The 20,649-nt window shown below is 36.9% G+C and overlaps 1 protein-coding gene across 1 annotated transcript in view; it reads left to right on the forward strand.

The window, feature by feature from the left end:
- Positions 1-20,649, forward strand: part of ARHGAP15 (Rho GTPase activating protein 15) — a 609,009-nt gene that overhangs the window by 468,864 nt on the left and 119,496 nt on the right. Inside the window, exon 12 of the mRNA XM_059927125.1 lies at positions 12,706-12,840. Coding sequence (XP_059783108.1) covers positions 12,706-12,840 — 135 coding nt within the window. The remainder of the gene's footprint in view (positions 1-12,705; positions 12,841-20,649) is intronic.

A 20,649-nucleotide genomic window follows, 5' to 3' on the forward strand; every position in this document is an offset into this window, starting at 1 on the left:
GCAATAGTTACACTTTTATACTTTCTTTTCTTACAATCAGCGTGTGGAGACCAGCATAATCCAATTAATTGTAATTCCCTTTTGTAGAGTCGGTAAAGTAGCGCATGATACTGAAACACCATTGAAGTCTTATCTCTGGTCATATAATCCAAACGGATTCTCACTTTCCAACTACCAGCAGATCTTTATAAACTTAAGGAAAATAGAATATTTTGACTTCCCCAAACTTATGATAAATGTGATACACAATAATTGTCTCTGAACTTTAATCCTTTGTACATGCCTAACCATCAGTTTTCTAGACGTCTTTCTCAGCTGTGCCATGGTTTCATGAATACACCTGACTTTTTCTCTCTTATGTCCTGACTTCCTTTAAAATATTGTTTTTCCACAGTAAATATGCAGTATTTTAACACAACAGAGCCTCTCAGCTGAGCTCCTTGCTCCTGGTACCTCTTGGACACACCACCTCTCGTCCATACACTCACTCTGCCAATGCACAGGAACAATTATAACAGTATGCTGAATTAAAAGTTACGTGAATGTGGTCTCTCTCACACGCACAAAATATCTTATTGTACAAATGTAATGCCTTTTCCATCTTAACTAAGCACTTACCAAGCACTGTGGCCGTAAGTTCGGCAGTTTGAGGTACAGCAGTAAGACTAACATGAATTTGTTTTTCCTTTTTCACAATTTCATGGATAGAAGGTCCATTCTTACCACAGATCTTAGTAACTTCAGCATACAACTCTTTTTCTTTCCTTATTAAGTCGAGAACTTTTACCTTTTCACTGAGAGGAAGCACGTTATGGCTTCTCTTTGGCACATCCGAATTGCCAACATCACCACTCCTGTGCTTTGGGGCCAGTATTAAGTAAAATAAGGGTGACTTGAAGACAAGCACTGTGATATTGTGACAGTCAATCTGATAATCGAGATGGCTACTAGGTGACTAACGGAGGCTACGCGAGACAAAGGGAAGATTCAGGTCCTGGGGGGACCAAGCAGCCCTGCGTGAGATTTCATCAAGCTACTCAGAATGACTGGTAACTTAAAATTTATGAACTATTTATCTCTAAAATTTATCACTTGGTATTTTCAGACTGTGGTTGACTGCAGGTAGCTGCGGAAAGCGGGAACCAAGGATGAAAGGGGACTGCTGTAGTTAAATTATTTAGGGTGTGCCCCAGGAGTAATGGGATTACCAGGCTAGGATGAGTAACATAGTTAACAGGATCTGAAATGAAGCAGAATGTAGGCCAGGGTGAAGATTAGCAGCATAGACATGGGTGACATCAGGAACCAGAGGCAGAGACCCAGGAGTTAGTGCCACAGATTTGTTTCATGTTAGACTGGAAGAGAAGAAAAGCAAGGAGAAGAGCACCTGGCCGAAGAAGCCTGTATCTTTCCATTTACATCACTCCTCCATTTACATCACATCCTCCATTTACAGCTTCCTCCACTGACTTTCTTGTGTGAGAACATGTGTGGTGAAGTTAGCCTAAGTACATCTCTGCTCTACAGAGAGGGGAGAGGCTCATATGGGCCAGAACTGCCTAGGCTGCTTGGAAATGTGTCTTACTGCTAACAGGTCACCTGAGACCATAGCAAATGATGTCTTCCTATTTCTCTACAAGAGGAACTGTAGATAACTCTCAGACTTGGAAGTTTATATAGTTACCATCATCATCATCATCTTTATTTAAAAGGTACTTATTAAGCAACTAATTGAGCATGTCTGTGTACTAATGAAGCAAATATAAATTAAAGGGGGCAAAAAAAATAAAATTAAAATAAATAAATAAATAAATAAATAAAATTTTAAAAATAAAATAAAATTAAAGGGGGTAGCTCCTTCCCTACAGACAGCACAATCCTAGTAGTGATGTTAGAGAACTTAAGAACTGTCAGACTTTAAGAGATTATATACCATTTTTTAGATATATTTCGATCCTCATTTATAACTGCCTTCCCACCCATACCTCTTGCACTTAGCACATCTGACATCTTATAGGTGTTTTATTTTTTAATGAGTGACTATATTAATTTATTTGATTGATGGGTTTGTTTCACTTTACACTATAAATGTATTGCTGAAATTGACATAATTGATGGAATTCCATTCATTCATTTCATTTTCAGCATGCTCATTCCTTTTTCTTTTATTTGACTTTGTTCCTATTTAGATTTTTATTTCATCAGAAGACAGTCCTTGTAATTGGGTTTATTTTTTGTTTGTAGTTAGAGTTGACCCTTGAGCAATTCAAGGAGTAGGTACGGCAGACCCTCCATGCAGTTGAAAATCAGAGTATAATTTATAATCCACCCTCCATATGTGCAGTCCCTCTGTAACTGCGGTTCTGCATCCGCTGATTCAACCAACCACGGGTCATGTAGCACTGTAGTATTTACTACTGAAAAAAATTTGTGTATTAAGTAAACCCTTGCAGTTCAAACCCAAGTTGTTTAAGGATCAACTGTATTATTGTTATATATTTATTAAACATCAATTGTTTTAAATATTCAGACTTTTCTTTATCAGAAGTTACATCTCTCACAAGTCTCTCTTACATTTAACAAAGACTTTATATATATTTTTAGTCTGTATCTTTCCTCATTTTACTCTTTGTTATGTATTTTTTTTCAACTATACAGTCAAAGGCAAAATTTATTCATGGGCATCTGAGAAGAGTTACAGGCAGTAATGAATATATATTCCCAATCAACCATAGTTTCTCAAATATTGTGATGGTAACATAAATTGGTTCACTGGCTATGAGGGTAACTTGGCAAGGTCTATCAATAGTTTACACTATACACACAACTTTTCACCTAGAAATTCCAGGTCTAGGAATTTGTTCTACTCACACAGATACATACTTAGATATAAATGATCTAAGTACAAGATTATTCACATTAGCACTATGAAAAATATTTGACATTTGGAAACTGGTATATTATTGTACATCCATAAAAGTAAATATGCAGCTGTAAAAAAAGAAAGAGAATACTCTCTGGGTCCTAATTTTGAATAATCTCTATGGTATATTGTCAAGTGAAAAGAATCAAATGCAGACCAGTGCATAGATTATATCACTGTTAGTGTTTTGGTTTTTTTTAACATCTTTATTGGAGTATAATTGCTTTACAATGGTGTGTCCGTTTCTGCTGTATAACAAAGTGAATCAGCTATATGTATACATATATCCCCATATCCCCTCCCTCTTGCGTCTCCCTCCCACCCTCCCTATCCCACCCGTCTAGGTGGTCACAAAGCACGGAGCTGATCTCCCTGTGCTATGCGGTTGCTTCCCACTAGCTATCTATTTTACATTTGGTAGTACATATAAGTCCATGCCACTCTCTCACTTTGTCCCAGCTTACCCACTGTTAGTGTTTTTTTAAAAAGTGGTAGTTGAGGATAATGTTGCTTGAGTATAGAAAACATCTTTGAAAGGATACATGGGAAATTGACAGTATAGGTTTTCTGTAGAGGTGTAAACTAGGTAGCTAAGGATAGACTAGAAAGAGACTTTTGCAGTATACTCATGTACATTGAACTCCGTGTAAATATATTATTTCAAAATAAAATAAAGTGTTCAAAAACTAATAAGCAGCACACACTTCATATTAAACATTTGTAGGTTTTTGAGTATCATCTTATTAGGTATTTTGACAATTTTTATCAACTAGTTTTTATAGCTACTTTGCAATAAAAACAACCCTCATTGTGAATTATTTGTATGAATTATGATTCTTCAAAGTCATGGTAGAAAGGAACACAAGAGTAATTTTGTGCTCCGTAATTGGAGGCCTCTGGTGTCAGACAGGCAGACTCTCTTTTGAGGTGGGAAAAAAAATCTCTAAAACTTTTCATTCACAGAGGAAAAACCAAAAACAGTTATTGATAATAGGTAGGGTAGGTCCATTAAAGAATCTATGTCACTATTCTGGACTTGGAATATTGTATAGATGCAGAATTAAGAGGATAGTGTTATCGTGTGGTTTCACAAAGAAAGTTTTGCATAGATCTCTAGCTATCCTAACTTAATGCAAGTAGTTGTAAAATTTATAAATCTTCCACTCTTATTGTATGTACCTTTGCAGAGTTCTGGCTATTCTTGTGATATGAAGTAGAAAATTTACTCAACTACTACTATGAATCAATTAATAAAGATAACATATGAAAAAATATTATCCTCAATAATTGCTAGAAATCATCTCTTCGTTTTGGTTATCTTTAATTGACAACTAATTTTTGTCCTATCCAGGTGTAAAATGGTTTCAAGAAATAAGAGTGGCACTGTCTTACTCTATCTATTTTGTTTCTATTTTATTGATTTTTGTTATCCTTTTATTTCTATTTTTCTGACAGGATATTTCCAGTCAAGAGACTTCTAAATTAGTAAAAAGCCCAGTCTTTTTCCTGCTAAATAATACCATTGCTAACCCCATGTACACCAACAGTGTAGTAAAAGGAATAGTTTAAGCCAGAAAGTATATTAAATTCTGGAAATATTTGCCAAAGTCTGGCTGACAAAGAAGATAATGTCCAAATAAATTTTCTAATAATGTTATAACAAACCTGTGCTCGATCTTTTACATATATTACTTCACTGAATTCTCACACAAAATTAGGAGGGAGAGATGACGGTTCTCATTAGACAAGTGAGGAAACAATACATTAAGTAACTCTATATATGTGCATATACCTACAATAGACATGTTATCTGTATATGGGTATTTATAGGACTTAGTTATGTTTATTTCCTAGATATCATTATGAGATATGTTTTGATCTGACCTTCCGCTTGGTATTTACAAATGTAATATAACTTGGAGAGAACAAATAGCAATAGTGTTGAAACTCAGAGCCGATAACAAAGAAAACTTTCAAAAATGACTGTGTTGAAATTTAATCCTACGGATTCTCTACCCTTTGGAGTATGTAATGTATGAAATCATCCATGGAATTCAAGTAAATTCAGAATCTGTTTGGAGAAGACGGTCAAATAAAACGAACCATTGTGTATAGTGTCTGCAGAGCACAAAAAGCCTTTGACTGCATGGAATTAAGAGCAGTGTTGGAAGCTCTGAGTAAGAAAGGAATTAAAGAAATATATATTGGTATCATGAAATGAATCCTTTTTTAATATTTATGATCCTAACAAATAAAGTCAATTCATTTTTGTCATTGTTGTTGTTGTTTTTAGAGTCTGGACAGGGCTACCTCTCCTCAGATGCCTAGACAAAAAAACCTAGAAGCCTGGAGAGAAGCATAATGTCAGTAACATCATTTTATAAGATGGCATTATACATGGAGTTATGATGATGGGGAGATGTTTTATGTTATGCCGTTATAAATTAAAAATGCACAAAGCAATGACACATTTGTTATACTTTCCATCTGTGGTGCTTGCTTCACAAATTTCAGTTGTACCTATTTATTATGTTATTATTTACATTCAGATGAAATCTGAGGAAAAATAAAAATAAGACATACTCATTCCAGACTCAGTTCCTGTATTGGATATAGTAGAAGGCTGCTTCACCACCTTCAAAGAGAGTAACGAAAGATATTTCATATTAGCCTCTGACATTATTTGCATGCCTTGGGCTTCTTAAGTGATTTCCAAAGAAATATGCACAGCATGAAGTCCATAGAAAGCAAGCTAACATGGCATGCCAAAATATCCCAGTGGATTTAAGAAATAAAAGCTTTTATGAATAAGGGTTTAGTATCTTAGAGAATTTCTGCTTATTTTCTTGGTTCCTCCCTCTTTCCTACTGCAAGGGGGCCACACAAAACTGGATTTGGTAGACCAGGTGGCAAAAGTGCCCATTCTCTGCATAGGTCAAACCATTTCCTCTTACAGTAAAGTAACCATTTTCAAATGTAAGCATCCTAATAGCTTCCTGGAGATTATTGTGATAAATTGTAAGGAATACATCTCTTTGGTTTTGGAATATGAAGTTTCATATTTAAAACCACTTTCCTCCTTCTTTGATAGATACCATGGCCATAGAGAGTTCATTTGGCTTGCATTGAGTTTTCCTGAGAACATTTTAAATGTTCCCTAGTATTTCATGTCTTGGGCTATAGCAGCAATGAAATATTTCTACTCTTGAAGGTAGTAGCTGGAAAAAAGAGTGAGTAAGAAAATAGCAATCATGATTTTATTCTTTGTCTGGAAGCCATGCTAAAGAGTATCCTGCATGTTTATAGAGCAAGTAATTAGAAATAGTTAGGTTGATCTTGAATAGCAAGCAATTATTCAACTTATTCCACCTTCAAACCCTTTCTCGGAATCTAGATAATTATTTTTATTTAATTTGAATTACCTAAACAGCTCTTTGTGTTGTCTATAATATTTCATAAGTGTGGCATAGCCCATGTGTTGAGAAAATGTCTAGATACGATCTAGGAACATGACATCTTTCTCTGCACAGGATCTTTGGGCATCGTATTCATTTTCTAGGGCTGCCATAACAAAGTGTCACAGACTAGGGGAGATGCGGGTGTGGGGGATTAAACAACAGAAATGTATTTCCTCTCTGTTCCAGAGGCTAGAAGACCAGGATCAAGGTGTTGGCAAGGTTGCTTTCTTCTGAGGCCTCTCTCCTTAGCTTATGGATGCGTGTCTTCTTCCTGTGTCTTCACATGGTCTTCCTTCTGTGCATGTCTGTGTCCTAATCTCCTCTTCTTATAAAGACACCAGTCATATTGGAATAAGGCCATCCATGTCACCTCATTTTACCTTAATTACCTCTTTAAAGGCTCTATCTCCAAATACAGTGACATGGTGGGGTACAGGGGGTTGAGACTACAAGTTATTCACGGGGGTGGGGGGACACAATTCAACCCATAAGAAACATAAAGCACATTTGGGGGGTGAATTTGTCCCTGCTTGTCATTAAGGTCAAAAGAGTATTATTCTAGGGGACAGAAATAAGATGTAATATGTCTAGAACCTAATTTATTTTCACCTGAGTAGTATTTCTGAGCACCTGGTAAAGCCCTCTCCTTTGAGGAATATAAAGCAGCCTCAACAGCTGTAGCTTTGAAAGGCACAAAATACAGTTCCTGGTATGTAGTCTCCATTCAATCTATATTTGCTTAATAAAAACTAAGTGAACAAACAGACTAACTGGTCAACCAGCCTAGTTTTCAAAGATACTGTCCTCACTGAAGTCTCATGTTGTACCCAAGGTGTTATAGGAGGGGCTTTAGCGAGTGAAGCGTGGAAAGAGGATGGTTTTGGCACGGGGTTAATATCACCGTGTTTGAGAATTTGGAACCTCTCTAATCCACCAGAAATCAGATTGAACTGTCACTTTAAGGAGCCAACACAATGGGAAAGGTTGAGCTAGTCAAATGATTCAACCAACTTCCTTCTGATCCACTCCTTTAAATGCTAAACTCAAAATCAGCTATATCCTTATAGATAAACAGTATGTTTTATCCACTTTTATATCTACCAGTTTGATTTTATGGACAAACATATTATTATTTTTTGGATCAATAGTCTCTCTGGCATCTCTTTCATTCCCGATGTGACTTTCATGTACCCAGCAGGGCTTTCAGATAAGGTTTCCAAATGGTCATCTGCGCTGGAAGCAGATACCACATCCTTCATGAGAGTTTCATGATGTAATAGGTTCTTGTCACTATATTAATGAAATCAGAGCTATTCTCTCCATATCCTGCGAAAGTTGGGCTGTCTTTTCCTCTTTATTTTTTTATTACAACAGTAAAATAAAAGTTAGTAAAGGGCTTTAAAAACTACAAGGTAAAAATATACTTGTTTTTCAATACACAAAGAAGTACCTCTTTATTCTTATATAACTATTCTGTTCTGGATAGTCTAAGTTTATCTGCAGCTGCATTTCAACCAATACTAGGTTAACACAGTGAGTTTAGTTAAAGTCAGTCTTGATATTGCAACTTCTGGTTACACCAGTCTATAGAGCAATATATAATACAAGAGGAAAGTGGTGATTAAGCTATTAGTGATATTTAAATGTGCCTTTTTCCATGGAAATTACCATGACCTACTGTGGCTATCAAAAGGTCCATCCTTCAGTTCTCCTTTTTAAAAAAGATTATTCCTAATAGCTATTGTCAAAAATTTTTAATTTCAAATATAATAGTTTTTAGCTGGATATAGGTAAGTTTTTATTTAAAAAAATAAAATACACAGAAGTCCCTTCAAGGAAGGACATTTCAAGATGGACTTGAATGCTTGGATACAATATTTAAATATATTTTTTGTGATATCATAAAAGTCACATAGTGACTTTGGATTCTGGAGGTTAACCTATCTTCAATTCTGTTTAAATGCTTTAAGCAAAAAGCCATGACCAAAATGAATTTACAGTAGCCTAAGTAGAGGGCCAGAAGAAACCAGCACAGATTATCAGCATGATGATTGTGAGATATCTTGATTCAACCAGACTTCTTCCCAGTATTGAACTCCAGCATGTAAAGTTTTTGTTGAGTTCATATGACAGATTGCATCACACTGAGGTAAATCCTCTAAAACAACCAGGATGGTTTATGGTTTATGATGTTTGCTCAGTATTTCCATTGCTTTAATCCCTAATGTATTTTGTCTTTTTGGCCTTTATTCACTTTCCTCATCATGATGGTGTCTTGGATATATATATATATATTTATATATATATATATTTTTTTCTCTCCAAATGTTTTTCAGTTTTTCAAAATCACATTTTCTCATTTGATACCAACAACTATCCTTCTGAATATCTTCATTTCACAAATAAATAAATAGATATACAATGAATTAGTGGTAAATCCAGACCTGGTGTTTTGTATAATCTCTTTCTCACCCTATCATATTTCCTCTTCACTCCATCACCACATAACAATTTGCTACATCTTCTGTCCCATTCCTAATGCAGTTTCTTTTTATTGCCAGTTTGCTTTATATCTTTTTATATAAGAATCTGTTCCTTCTATAAATGAGTAATTATGAAAGATCAGAGTAAGTTTACAGGTAAAAGCATAGCCTCAAGTAAGATGTTTAGGGATAAAATATAAAAACCACTATCTTTGAAGTAATACTCAATCTACTACCACTGGCAATTGCTATTTATTTGCCTTTACCCTTTCAGCTTCTTCCAGCCAAGATTAGTCTGACCATAGTGGTTTTGAGGGGAGGCTTACTGGCTCCTTATCCTGGGTTTATCACTTGTCAGCCATGGAAAAGTTACTTAATCTACCCATGCCTCATTTTTCCTATCTGTAAAATAAGGTGATAATAACAATAGCATGTACCTCATTGTCTTATTGAAAAAAAAATTATATTAGATAATAAATGGAAAGTGCATAGCATAGTCCCTAGTATGGTATAAGCACTGAATAACTGTTGGTTATTCTTCCTGTTGCAAAGCTTCCTGAAATATAGTCATATGAATTTTGAATTTTGTTCTGTAAAAGGTTTTTATTTTGTCAATAATAATTAACACCTCTTAGGTTCATATTAAAGAAATCTCAATATTCACATATCTAGTTTTCTATTTCTCTGCCCACCTAAGGTAAACTTCATAAATCGATATTTATTGAGTAACTTTTATAGACTCTTACAGGCTCCACTGTTGTGGTTCTCACCTGGGGATAACTTTGCACTGCCAGGAGATATTTGGCAATATCTGGAGGTATTTTTCATCAGCAGCACCGGGAAGTGCTACTGGCATCCAGTGGGCTGAGGCCGGGGATGCTATTAGATATCCTAGAATGCACAGGACAGACCCTGTAACAAAGCATTCCTCAGCCCCAGATGTCAACAGTGCTTCACTATTGACAAATCCTGCTCTGTTGAAAAGAGGGGAAGCAGAAGACATCATCACTGCCAACAGAGTAGTTAGAAAATGCCTATCAGGTAATACAAATGTGTTCATAATGATACCTGTTAACGCAGAGACAGTTTTCACTTCATCATCTTCACTTCATCTTCAGAACTGATTGGATTCACGAAAAGGTATGCAAATATGGACACAACTGCATGTTTAAATAAGTCACAGTGGCCTTGAAAAATATGCCTTAAAGTCGTCTGGTTTACAAGGAATCTTAACCTTGGTTGTTCACAAAAAATCTTAATATAAAAATTAGGTATTATATAGCAAAAGACTCTTTCCAACCACTTGCCATATTATTTGTTGAAGCTACTTGTTGAGGGGCTGCAAATTATCTTTTTAAAGTGAAGACTACATAGTAGGAATGCTAGTTTAAGTAACACAAGTTGATATATGGCATTTTGAGTGGATATAATCAAATGGTATTTATTGGCTGGTAAATTATCTTTTTTATGTATATTAAAATATTTCATTTTCACAGTCAGTTGAATTAACTGATGTTTGTGTGGAGGTGACAGACATCACTGGCATCTGCCTTTGGTTAAGCAATTATTTGTTCTTATTGTTTTCTTGCTCAAGATAAAATCATTCTCTTTTTATACCTGCTGAACACTTTCATTTGGCGATCTTAAACCTATGCACCAAAACGACATTTTGTATTGGACTTTTGTGATAAATTTTTGTTAGAGATAGTTGTGTGTGTGAACATGTGTGTGTGTTGTGTGTGTGTATGTGTTTATTTAGGTTTCCACTTAAAGTTCAGTGCCAAAGCTACCGTACTTATACATTTTCTAAATGTGCTTTAAGCAATAAGTTGTACAACATTTTTAGAACATGTGTTAAGCTATTTCTCTAAGAATGAAGCTCTTAACAAAACATAAGCACTCTGCATGAGATCTTAGCAGCAAAGTGCTTAAAAGATAAAGTAAGAATTGGTACCATGGGAAGAACACCAGCTGTAGAACGCACAGGTCCATTATGAGAAGTATGGTAGTGGGTAGGGAGAAAATGATTTAATCAGGAGTAAAACCAATTTTATTATAAGGGCACGCAGGGGGTGTGGCACCATAGTGAGAGGGACATTTCAAAATATCTGACAGATTTCAACAACGTGAAAACCCCGTTCTTTAAAGTGACAGTAAACCCCATCAGGTCTCCCTTTTTGATGCTATTGTTAGCAGTTGACTGTTTAAAGCTGGCCTGCTAAGATGCTGTCGTCCTATTTCAATAGTGTGTAGCCAAATAAAAGACTAATTGTTGAAATACAATCAATCAAAAATGATTGCAGGGCAGAAAGAAGGTCTCCTCTGCTGATTTTGTTGTGGATCAAATTATTGTGTTATGACTGAGGTAGGAATGAAGGCTGAAAGGGGAGAAGAAAATAGCCCGTCTGAAATAAACAGATTCACCTTCATTCCTTCTCTTTGCAAACAGCCAATTGAGCAGGCACATAACTTACTAGCCCTGGAAGTAATAGTCCATTTAGAAAAAAAGATCTGATAAAGATTTCGGCTAATATTTTTAAAAGGACATGAACACTATTAGCAGAAGAGCCCATGCAGAGATTCCCTATAGTGACAATTCTCAGCTTTTCTTACATTTTTGGTGTAAATTCTCCTCTGCATTCATAAAACTGACACAAGCAAGCATCTGAATATGAGCTTCAGACATCGGTAAGGAAACACAATTCTAGTTGACCAAATACCTATTAAGTTCTTGCCAGGATACTCCGCTTTCCCATTAACCCCCAGGTTGTCCAAAATGATTAGCTTTAGTTTTCATTAAGCCCAGAATCCAAAATCTCTTCTGTGTTGTACGTTCAGAAAGACAAACGCTGCGGGTCAGCAGCAATGCTTTTATGCCTGCTTCCTTTTAGTTGTATGTAAAGATGTCACTTTCAGACCCTATTACATCCACTTTTTGGGTGAGAATGATTCCAGACTTTCATACTGAAGACTAAAAGGAAGGAAATAATTGCCCAGAGTCTCTTTATTTCTTCTAAGAACTTCATTGTGGCCTTTATTTTCTTTAATATTTAAATGTCTCAACTCACTCAAGCTTCCCAAGCAAACATCTCCGTTATTTCTAAGAGGAGTTGGTAAGCACTTGTGGTTTGTCTTTAGTGTGTTATCATTTTTGACAGCTTTGCATAGCCTACGTAGGCCAACAGGGGTCTGTCTAATATTGTTGCTGGGCACATTTTCCTTGCTGAGATGAAAACTAAAAAAAGATATTTTTGAAGCAGTAAGAAGGAATTAATATCCTTTCTCACTCACTATTCTATTCCTTGCTGACTTTATATTCAGTGAAAAAAGGAAAAAAGTGTTACCCATTATTCCCTTGTACATAGCAAGGCTAACACATGTAAAGCAATAACTCATTTTCTATTGCCATGTTTAGCATATGTCTCCTGTTGGCTCAGCAAGGCCTTTAGGCTGGTCCCTTGAGCCGGCCATCATTGGCAACTCTTAGCCCCTCGGCCTCAAAACCAAATAGCTTTGAATCATGTTGAGCTGTGATGCTAATTTTCATACTGATGCATTATGGGAATAAATGTATCTGACATACTGTGTCAATGGCACTGTCTCTTTGTGTCTCTTGTTTTTTGTTAGCTGCACTCCTACAGATGGTATTCCATTGAAAATGTTCCCGTCCTACGGAAAAAAGGAAAAAAAAAAAAAAAAAAACATGCACAGCACCAAACCTCTAGGTGCAGAAGGCTGTTAACGGTTGCTGATGATAGTAGGCAAACATTAACATAATAATTAGTGTCTTGTAATTGTTTCATTAAAACCAGTTGTTCCATTTCTCCTCGTGTTTTCCCAGAAGAGAAGCTGAATTTGGACGACAGCCAGTGGGAGGACATCCACGTTGTCACCGGAGCACTGAAGATGTTTTTCCGGGAGCTGCCTGAGCCGCTCTTCCCTTACAGCTTCTTTGAGCGGTTTGTGGAGGCGATCAGTAAGTACCTTACAGACAGGAGCGGTTGGTGCAATAACCTGGCGGTGTGGAATTACTATTAAGTAAATAATAAGAATGACGATAATAGCAATCATGGAGATGATAATATCCCCAGTGCTCCACAGCTTTCATTTTAGTTTTGGTGGTTTTGATGGCTTACTCTTATTTCTGTGATATTATCTAAGTATTTTTAAAAATTAAGAAAAAAAAAAAAAAAGAAGGCGGCATCCTGTTTAGGGTGGCCAATTTTCAACTAAGCCTCCTCAAATGAAAATAGCTTCTCATGCAATCTGCTTTACAAGGGTAACCTTCCGCCTCCCTAGCCCCTACCTTTATACTTTCAGAATCACAATGAGTTTAACTGAGTTCAAGGGGATTTTGAAAAAGAACCGAAGTGAATTAAATATTACATTTCATTAAAGAGGTGTTAAATCATCAGCTGAGGCATCACCTTCTCAAGGCTCGCTCACCCTACACCCACCAACACTAGTAAAGAGTTGGCTACAATTTGCTTACAAACAGTGTGAATATTAAATTAAGTAATGGAAAGTTTCTTCTGTTAAACTGGTGGCTTTATGAGAGGTTGAGTTGTATCACTGACTAGCCAATAGTCATTGTATACTCCCTGCAACTTCCTTTCTATTATTTTCTCATTCATAACACACACACGCGCGCGCACACACACACACACACACACACGTAAAAACGAATGAATGAATGAATGAAAATCTTTCCAAATGCAAGGAAACTTCTGCTATTGATTCTCGGAGCAGCAACGATTAGTACATCTCTAAATTTAACATCTTAGGGTGTACTTACTATGATTGTGACAGCTTGGAAAAAGTTTCCTGGCAAGCAAGCTGATTCAAGGAGGAAAAAGAAAGAAGAAAGAAAGGTAAAATTAAAAAGCTTGCAAGCCTGGCAGGAGCTTAATTAAAGTCCAAATGAGAATAATCTCCAAGAAAAAAAAAAAATGCTCTACTTAGGAGGTCTGATCTTGGATGGCTGTGTGTACAGTGTTCCCAGTAGGGGGAGTGGGATATGGGGAGCCTGTTGGAAACAGCCCCTCAATATGCCCTTTTATTCTGTTTTTCATTTCACAAAAGTCTTCACGCTTGTTTAAAGCTCTGGCAAAATGATATCAAGAGGAATAAAGCAGAGCTTATTCTCCCAAGGTCTTTCTCTTGCTGCCTGCTCACAATTTCAGATGTTGTTGTTGTTGAATAGAGTAGCAGTGCTTTAAACATGGGTTTTGAAGCGAGGCTGGAGCTCATATCCCCTGTCAGAGTTTTTATTTCATGAGCCCTCTGCTTCTCAAGAAGAACAGTATTTTATAGTTCCCAGGCTCTCTTAACTTCTTTTTAAAAGGAGGAATAAAGAAAAAATAAACAAGCATGCATTTCCATGACAGTTTATTCTGATATTCCATCTTGGAACACTCAAGCATGGAAGATCACTCATAATGCGAACACAGTCTTCTGGTAAGACATTGGGGGCTTTTGCATTTGGGTACATATTTCTGATTATGTATATTTAAAGAAGTCATACAAATTTCACATTGTGGTCACCATACTTTTAAGTGAGAATTGTCTCATTTGGAAATATACTTGTGCACGTGCTGATTTGAGGGCTATGATGTAGGATACCCATCGTTTAAGCTCCCTTTAGTTAACCTGATTCTGAAGATCTTAGGCAAGCCATTCCCTTAGCCTAAGAGATGTGGGAAGCAGGCCCTCAAACCCATGTGAGGTTGTGTCCTTTGAATTTCCATAAAGAGGAGGACCATCTCTGGACTATCCTAGACTTGACTCCAGACCGGACAGAATTTCAGAATTACTGGCATGGTCAGAACTTAACAAAGCAGAATTGAGGTAGGCAGCGTGCTATTGTGACTGATGGCTATTGCAAGGATTTTTTTCCAACACCTATCAAATAGGCTATGGAGAAAATGAATGAGATAGTGCTTTAGAAAGTCCTTTAAAGATGTAAGGTACTGAACAAATGCTAACAGTGTTTCTCCAGATGACCTTCGTTTGAGAAAGTAATCTAGAAGCAAAGAGACGGGAGTTTTTCCTTCATTGCTCAAGGCCAGGAGAACCACCCTCAGCAAGCTTGCCTTACCTAACTCATGTAGTACTTAGTATTTTTAATATGTCAAATGGAGGGACTAACCAAGAGGCTAATATGGCTGAGAAATACGATGTTGGCAAGGGACATAAGTTTGCTAATCCACGCATTTTTGACATAACCTTGACATTAGTTCTTGAATTCTTAACTCAGCTTGAGGTTGTAGTTCATGTTTAAATATCCTTAAGCAATGGCAGAATGGCCACATAGTTCCTTGGAAATGGCAAAACCATACCAGATGAGGTACTTTTACTCCACGGTGCACTAACTGAGTAAAAAAGTTTTTCCAAAATATAAGGACATCCATATCCAGTCCCAGAGAAGTGCTGGGCTTTATCATAGCTCTCGCTGCCTCTTGTAAAATCTATACCATGAGAAGCTCAACAGACCTGCCCATGGATTCTTTGCTTTTTATGAAAAGGAACCAGCCAGGTGAGGTCTGTCTGCAGGGGAGATGTCCATATAGGCTGGCTCTGGGCTTCTTTGACCGTCTTCATCCATCACTTCTTTGCTCTGTACCTGTGGAGGGTTGACCCTAGCCAGCTGTATTGCAGAGGTGCTCTTGAGGGCTGGCTTCCTGCTGCTACAGTCAGTGGAAGTCTCTGGTGATAGATGGCAGAGGGAGGGGGAAGGAAAACACCAACCAGTTTTTTTTTTTCCAACCAGTTTTTTAGTTTTATCCTCCACCCCGTCTCCCTTGCCCACCCATCTGCCTCAGATAGCTTCTCTACCTGAGGATCCATCTCCTCCATGTCTTCAGCCCATTCTGGTTGCGTCTTCCATCTGGTGATGTGGACCCTGCTCCCTTTGTCCCTCCAGCCTGGTAGTGGCTTCCTGCAGTGGCTGGTTTCTTGGTGACTTCAGGCTTCCTTATTTGGCTCTCAGCTTCTTCATCACATGGGTAACCAGTTCCCTGCATCAAAATTATTCCCTCTGTTGGTGTAAATGCTTGAAGTGATGTCTGGTCTCCGGTTAGCCACTAGCAAAACACCATGCCAGTCACCGTCATGGTTCATGTAGCTATAACGTTATTTTCCTTTACTGTCTCACTACCCCCAAGCCCAGTTTGTGAAGGCTTAAGATTTCTATTTGGCCCCAAATTGAGAGATCTGCTGTTACCCTTTCATGACAGAGTGAAAAGGTGCATAGACCAAAAGGAATTTTACATCCAACTGGAGTGCTTTGCTTCTGAAGAAGAAATGTTTTTTCATGTACAAGCAATTAATGATCATTTGTGCTATTTGAAATACTGTTAATTTTTATTATATGTTTGAAAGTCATCATTACATATTCCAAGAAGAGGGAACAGAAGGCATTTACTTTTTTAAGTAGTTTCTTTTTGGACCAAAAACAAGCATTAATATGATAAGAACCAACAATTGCCATAGTGATTCCCTGTCTGATAACACCCATTGGGGTAACAAAAACACTAGCGATTGTTTTATATTTCAGAATCCAAGTACTGCAGCTATTGATCTGAAATTCTATACTTGAGGTCAATGCAACTGGGTCACCTGCAGGTTATTTCATAGGGATTTAACCCACTGACTGCAAGGACTTAATTCCCTGGAAATGACTTGTGCTGGGGGCATTATTAATACTGTAAATGTGAACTCAGTACAAAAACATGGCTTTAGAGTTTTATGATAGGTGATGCAATCTTGTGGCTAAAAGCCTGCAGGGGGTCTGGATATTTCCAGTACATCTAAATCCTATGAAATGTACTAAGTTTACCTCTATTCCCATCTCTTTTGTTCTGGTACCTTTACGGATCCAAAGAAAAGAGACAACAAACAGTGTCTTTTCTATTTTACTATCTGCATTTTTCCAAAATTCCTGGGAAAGGGAAAGAGGAGGAAAACTTGTTGACACTTTTTATAATTATCTAATTTATTCCTGAAAATAACACAGGAGACACAGAAGAAATGGAAAAATCATGTGGAAAGTAATTTCTAGCTCATAAAGTTACTATGAGAATAATACAACATAACATTTTCTTTATATTAGGTGCTCAATAAATGATTTGAAAGAAATTCATTTTTCAGAAGAATAAAGTAAGTCACAAAATATTTCCCAAGTTCATATGGCTCAGAAGATTAGGTTTAGCATTAAGCTGCAGACTCTAAAACATAAATACTTTCCATCATCCTACATTGCCTTTCTGGGACTGTTTATCTAAAAGAAATCTTGCTGGAAGAATAACTAACTAGCTGTTGCCAAATATCTGTCTGTTACATCATCCTATATAAAACCTATATATCCCGTATCATTCTATATAAGATCGTGTCATTTCTGTCTTTTTTTTTAACCAAGGTTAGAATTAAATGATCAGAAATTTTAGTATTGGAGTTCTAGGTTAGAAATAAGTTAAAACTTTCCAAGAGGGAGCTATGTTTCAATATTTACTATTAGATATTAAAAGCATCAGTGCTTTAAATATTGCCCTCTTTGAGCACATTTTAACCCTCCACTGTTATTATTTTTATAACCAATTGTTCACCCATCCCCTTTTGAAATTCATTTAGCTATATACAATGTTACTTTCCTATTTCATATGAGTACCTGTTTCAAGCTGAAGTGTTATTAATGTTCCTTTTTACAGTTCTTCACTTGTATCAAATTACAACATGCACCAAACCAGATTTTACAGAGGAGTTTATGATGGAAAGTGATGGATTGGGCCCTATCACTTCACATCCCCAGGCCTATTCATGAGAGGAAACCTCCTTCAACTATTTCAGTTTTCATCTCTTGTGGTAGTTACTTTCATAACTCTGGATAATAGCTCTACTTCTTGACTTATCTACTATAGATAATACCTAATATGAAATATTAATTTATTCTACTTCACTTCCTCCAGCATTTGATAGTCATACTATTATATGTGGATGTTGAATAATACACATAAACCTCTGTTTCTTGTTTCATTCAGCATTCTACAGTAACTCCTAACTTTCCTTTGTAAGGTAAGTATATTTTCCTTTCTACCCTTTCCTTTACCTCTCTTCCTTTCTTTCACAATCATTGGTTATTAACTCCTTTAAATTTTAATAGTTTGACCAATTAGAAGACTAACAAACAGCGTTGATATTTGCATTACTATGAGCTTGTAAGTCTTGTTCATTACCTGTCAAAGAGGTTCACAACGATTCCTTCTTTAGAATTCACTGTCACAATCCCTACACTTGTCAAAGAGTATTCCTCACCAGGTCCAACAGAATCTATTTTATTACACTCCAAAAATTGCTTAAACTCTTGGCCACATTTGGTTCCCTTTATAGTTGGATCGTGCTTTTCTTGTGCAGATTTTTTATTTATTTTTTTCCTTGCGTCTGTAATTGCTTTTCTTTTTCTTTGCTTTTTTTCTTTTATAATGTCCTTACTCTTTTCTGACACTATTGCACAGAGTCCCGATTTACCAGGATGGCTTCTTTCTAGAAGCTTCTGCCATTCTAATTCATATTGGAGTGGTGCTTCCAGGGCTGCTTCAGGGTGTTCAAATTTCTTTGTGTTTTCTGAATTAGAGGCACTGTTTCCTATAGGACATGTGTGTTAGTTTCCTATTGCTGCCGTAACAAATTACCTTGAACTCAGTGGCCTAAAATAACAGTGACTTATTACCCCATAGTTCTATAGGACAGAAGTCTGAAGCTTAGTCTCACTGAGCTAAAATCAGAGTGCCGGAAGGACTATATTCTGGAGGCTCTGCAGGAGAATCCACTTCCTTGCTTTTTCCAGCTTCTAGAGGTTGCCTGCATGCCTTAGCCAGTGGTCCCCTTCCACCTCCTTCACAGGCAGCAGTCACATGACATCACATCACTCTGACCTCTTCTGTAGTCAGTCTCCCTCTGACTTTCTCCTCAGTCCATTTTCCACTTTTGAGGACCTTTGTGATTACATTGGGCACCCCCTGGATCATCCAGGATACTTCCTCATCTCAAGGTCCTTAATTTAATCATATCTACAAAATCTCTTCTGCCATGTAAAGTAACATATTCACAGGCTCTAGGAAGTAAAGTATGGACATCTTTATGGAGCCTTTTTTTTTTTTTTTTTTTGCCTACACCTTCTCTACACCCATGTCACAAATGCACTTCATCCATAAATTTTCATCTGCCTGTCTCAAATCTAAAGAATCATCAGAGTTGAGATAACAGTGAAACCATAGGTTGATTAGTAGATGAGAGGGAAATAAAGAGAAATGACCTCGTGAATTTCCTTACAAGATGTTTTATCTATTATTTGTGCGGGATAGGCTTAGAGGTTTGTCTCAAGCCTGGGCCAAAGCTCATTTATTCAAGGACTATCTGATAATTTCACTTTGGTCACCTTCACCTCAGCTCTGTGCTGCTCTTACTAGAGCATGATTTGCGGTTTGTTGATTTGTTGTATTCTAAATTTCCAAAGTTGCCTTTTGTGTATAAAAATAATTACTTTTCCTCCCACCCCTGAGCAGGGCCCCATCATGGGAATGTAATCAATGCTAACTCCAAGATCAAAACAACCTTATGGGTCCAATAGCAGTCCCCTTATCCTCGTTTTCAGTTACTCTTAAGTAATATTATATATATAATGTTTATTATGCATCATATTTGTTATATATCATGTTTATTTAATATATGTGCATATACATATATATATATATATATATATATGTATTTATGTATATAACACTTGGAGATTAGGCAAGCCAGCAACAAACTGAGACAGTAAATATACTGCATACAAGTCTTCAATTTAAAGGTTGTAGTCACACACTCATTTGAAGACAATATTTATGCCTAGTTTTGCTACACACTGATCAGTTAAGCAGTAAAACAAATTGTGAGAAATGGTATCCATAAGGTTAACTAAGCATCTTTAAAATCAAGGCACCAAAGGTAGAGCATACCCCATGCCTAGTTCTTTTTTTTTAAACCCCACATTTGTTTTATTTATTTATTTATTTATTTATTTATTTATTTATTTATTTTGGCTCTGTTGGGTCTTCGTTTCTGTGCGAGGGCTTTCTCTAGTTGCGGCAAGCGGGGGCCCCTCTTCATCGCGGTGCGCGGGCCTCTCACTATTGCAGCCTCTCTTGTTGCGGGGCACAGGCTCCAGATGCGCAGGCTCAGTAGTTGTGGCTCACGGGCCTAGTTGTTCCGCGGCATGTGGGATCTTCCGACCAGGGCTCGAACCCGTGTCCCCTGCATTAGCAGGCAGACTCTCAACCACTGCGCCACCAGGGAAGCCCCCATGCCTAGTTCTTAAATACAACTCATCCTACTATACATCTGTCGGTCACACCATCCTCGTATAAAAATGATCTAATTTAAAGACATTGCCCTATGTCAGAAAGTATCTATTGCATGTCTTAATGGTTTTTTTCCTATGACCATCATGCCATTTTACCTTTAAAGTATACTTTCAATAAGTAATTGGGAAAAAAAACAGTCAAGTATATTTGCAAATATTTTCTTTACTCTTGACTTTATCTTGCCCTTTGGTCAAACTATTTCTGATGCATCATCAACTCCATGATGACACTCTTTGGGAGAAAAGAAACAGAGCTTGCAAGGCACTTGACTACAAATAGTTGCTAAACATGAAAGCATGATAGTGACAAATTACCTTAAGACCAGAGAAAGGAAAAAGCAGGGTTTAAAGGGTCACCACAGAGAAACCAGAGATATAAAAATAATG

This window comes from Balaenoptera ricei, chromosome 7 (genome assembly GCF_028023285.1).
Source record: "Balaenoptera ricei isolate mBalRic1 chromosome 7, mBalRic1.hap2, whole genome shotgun sequence".
Lineage (NCBI taxonomy): Eukaryota > Metazoa > Chordata > Mammalia > Artiodactyla > Balaenopteridae > Balaenoptera > Balaenoptera ricei.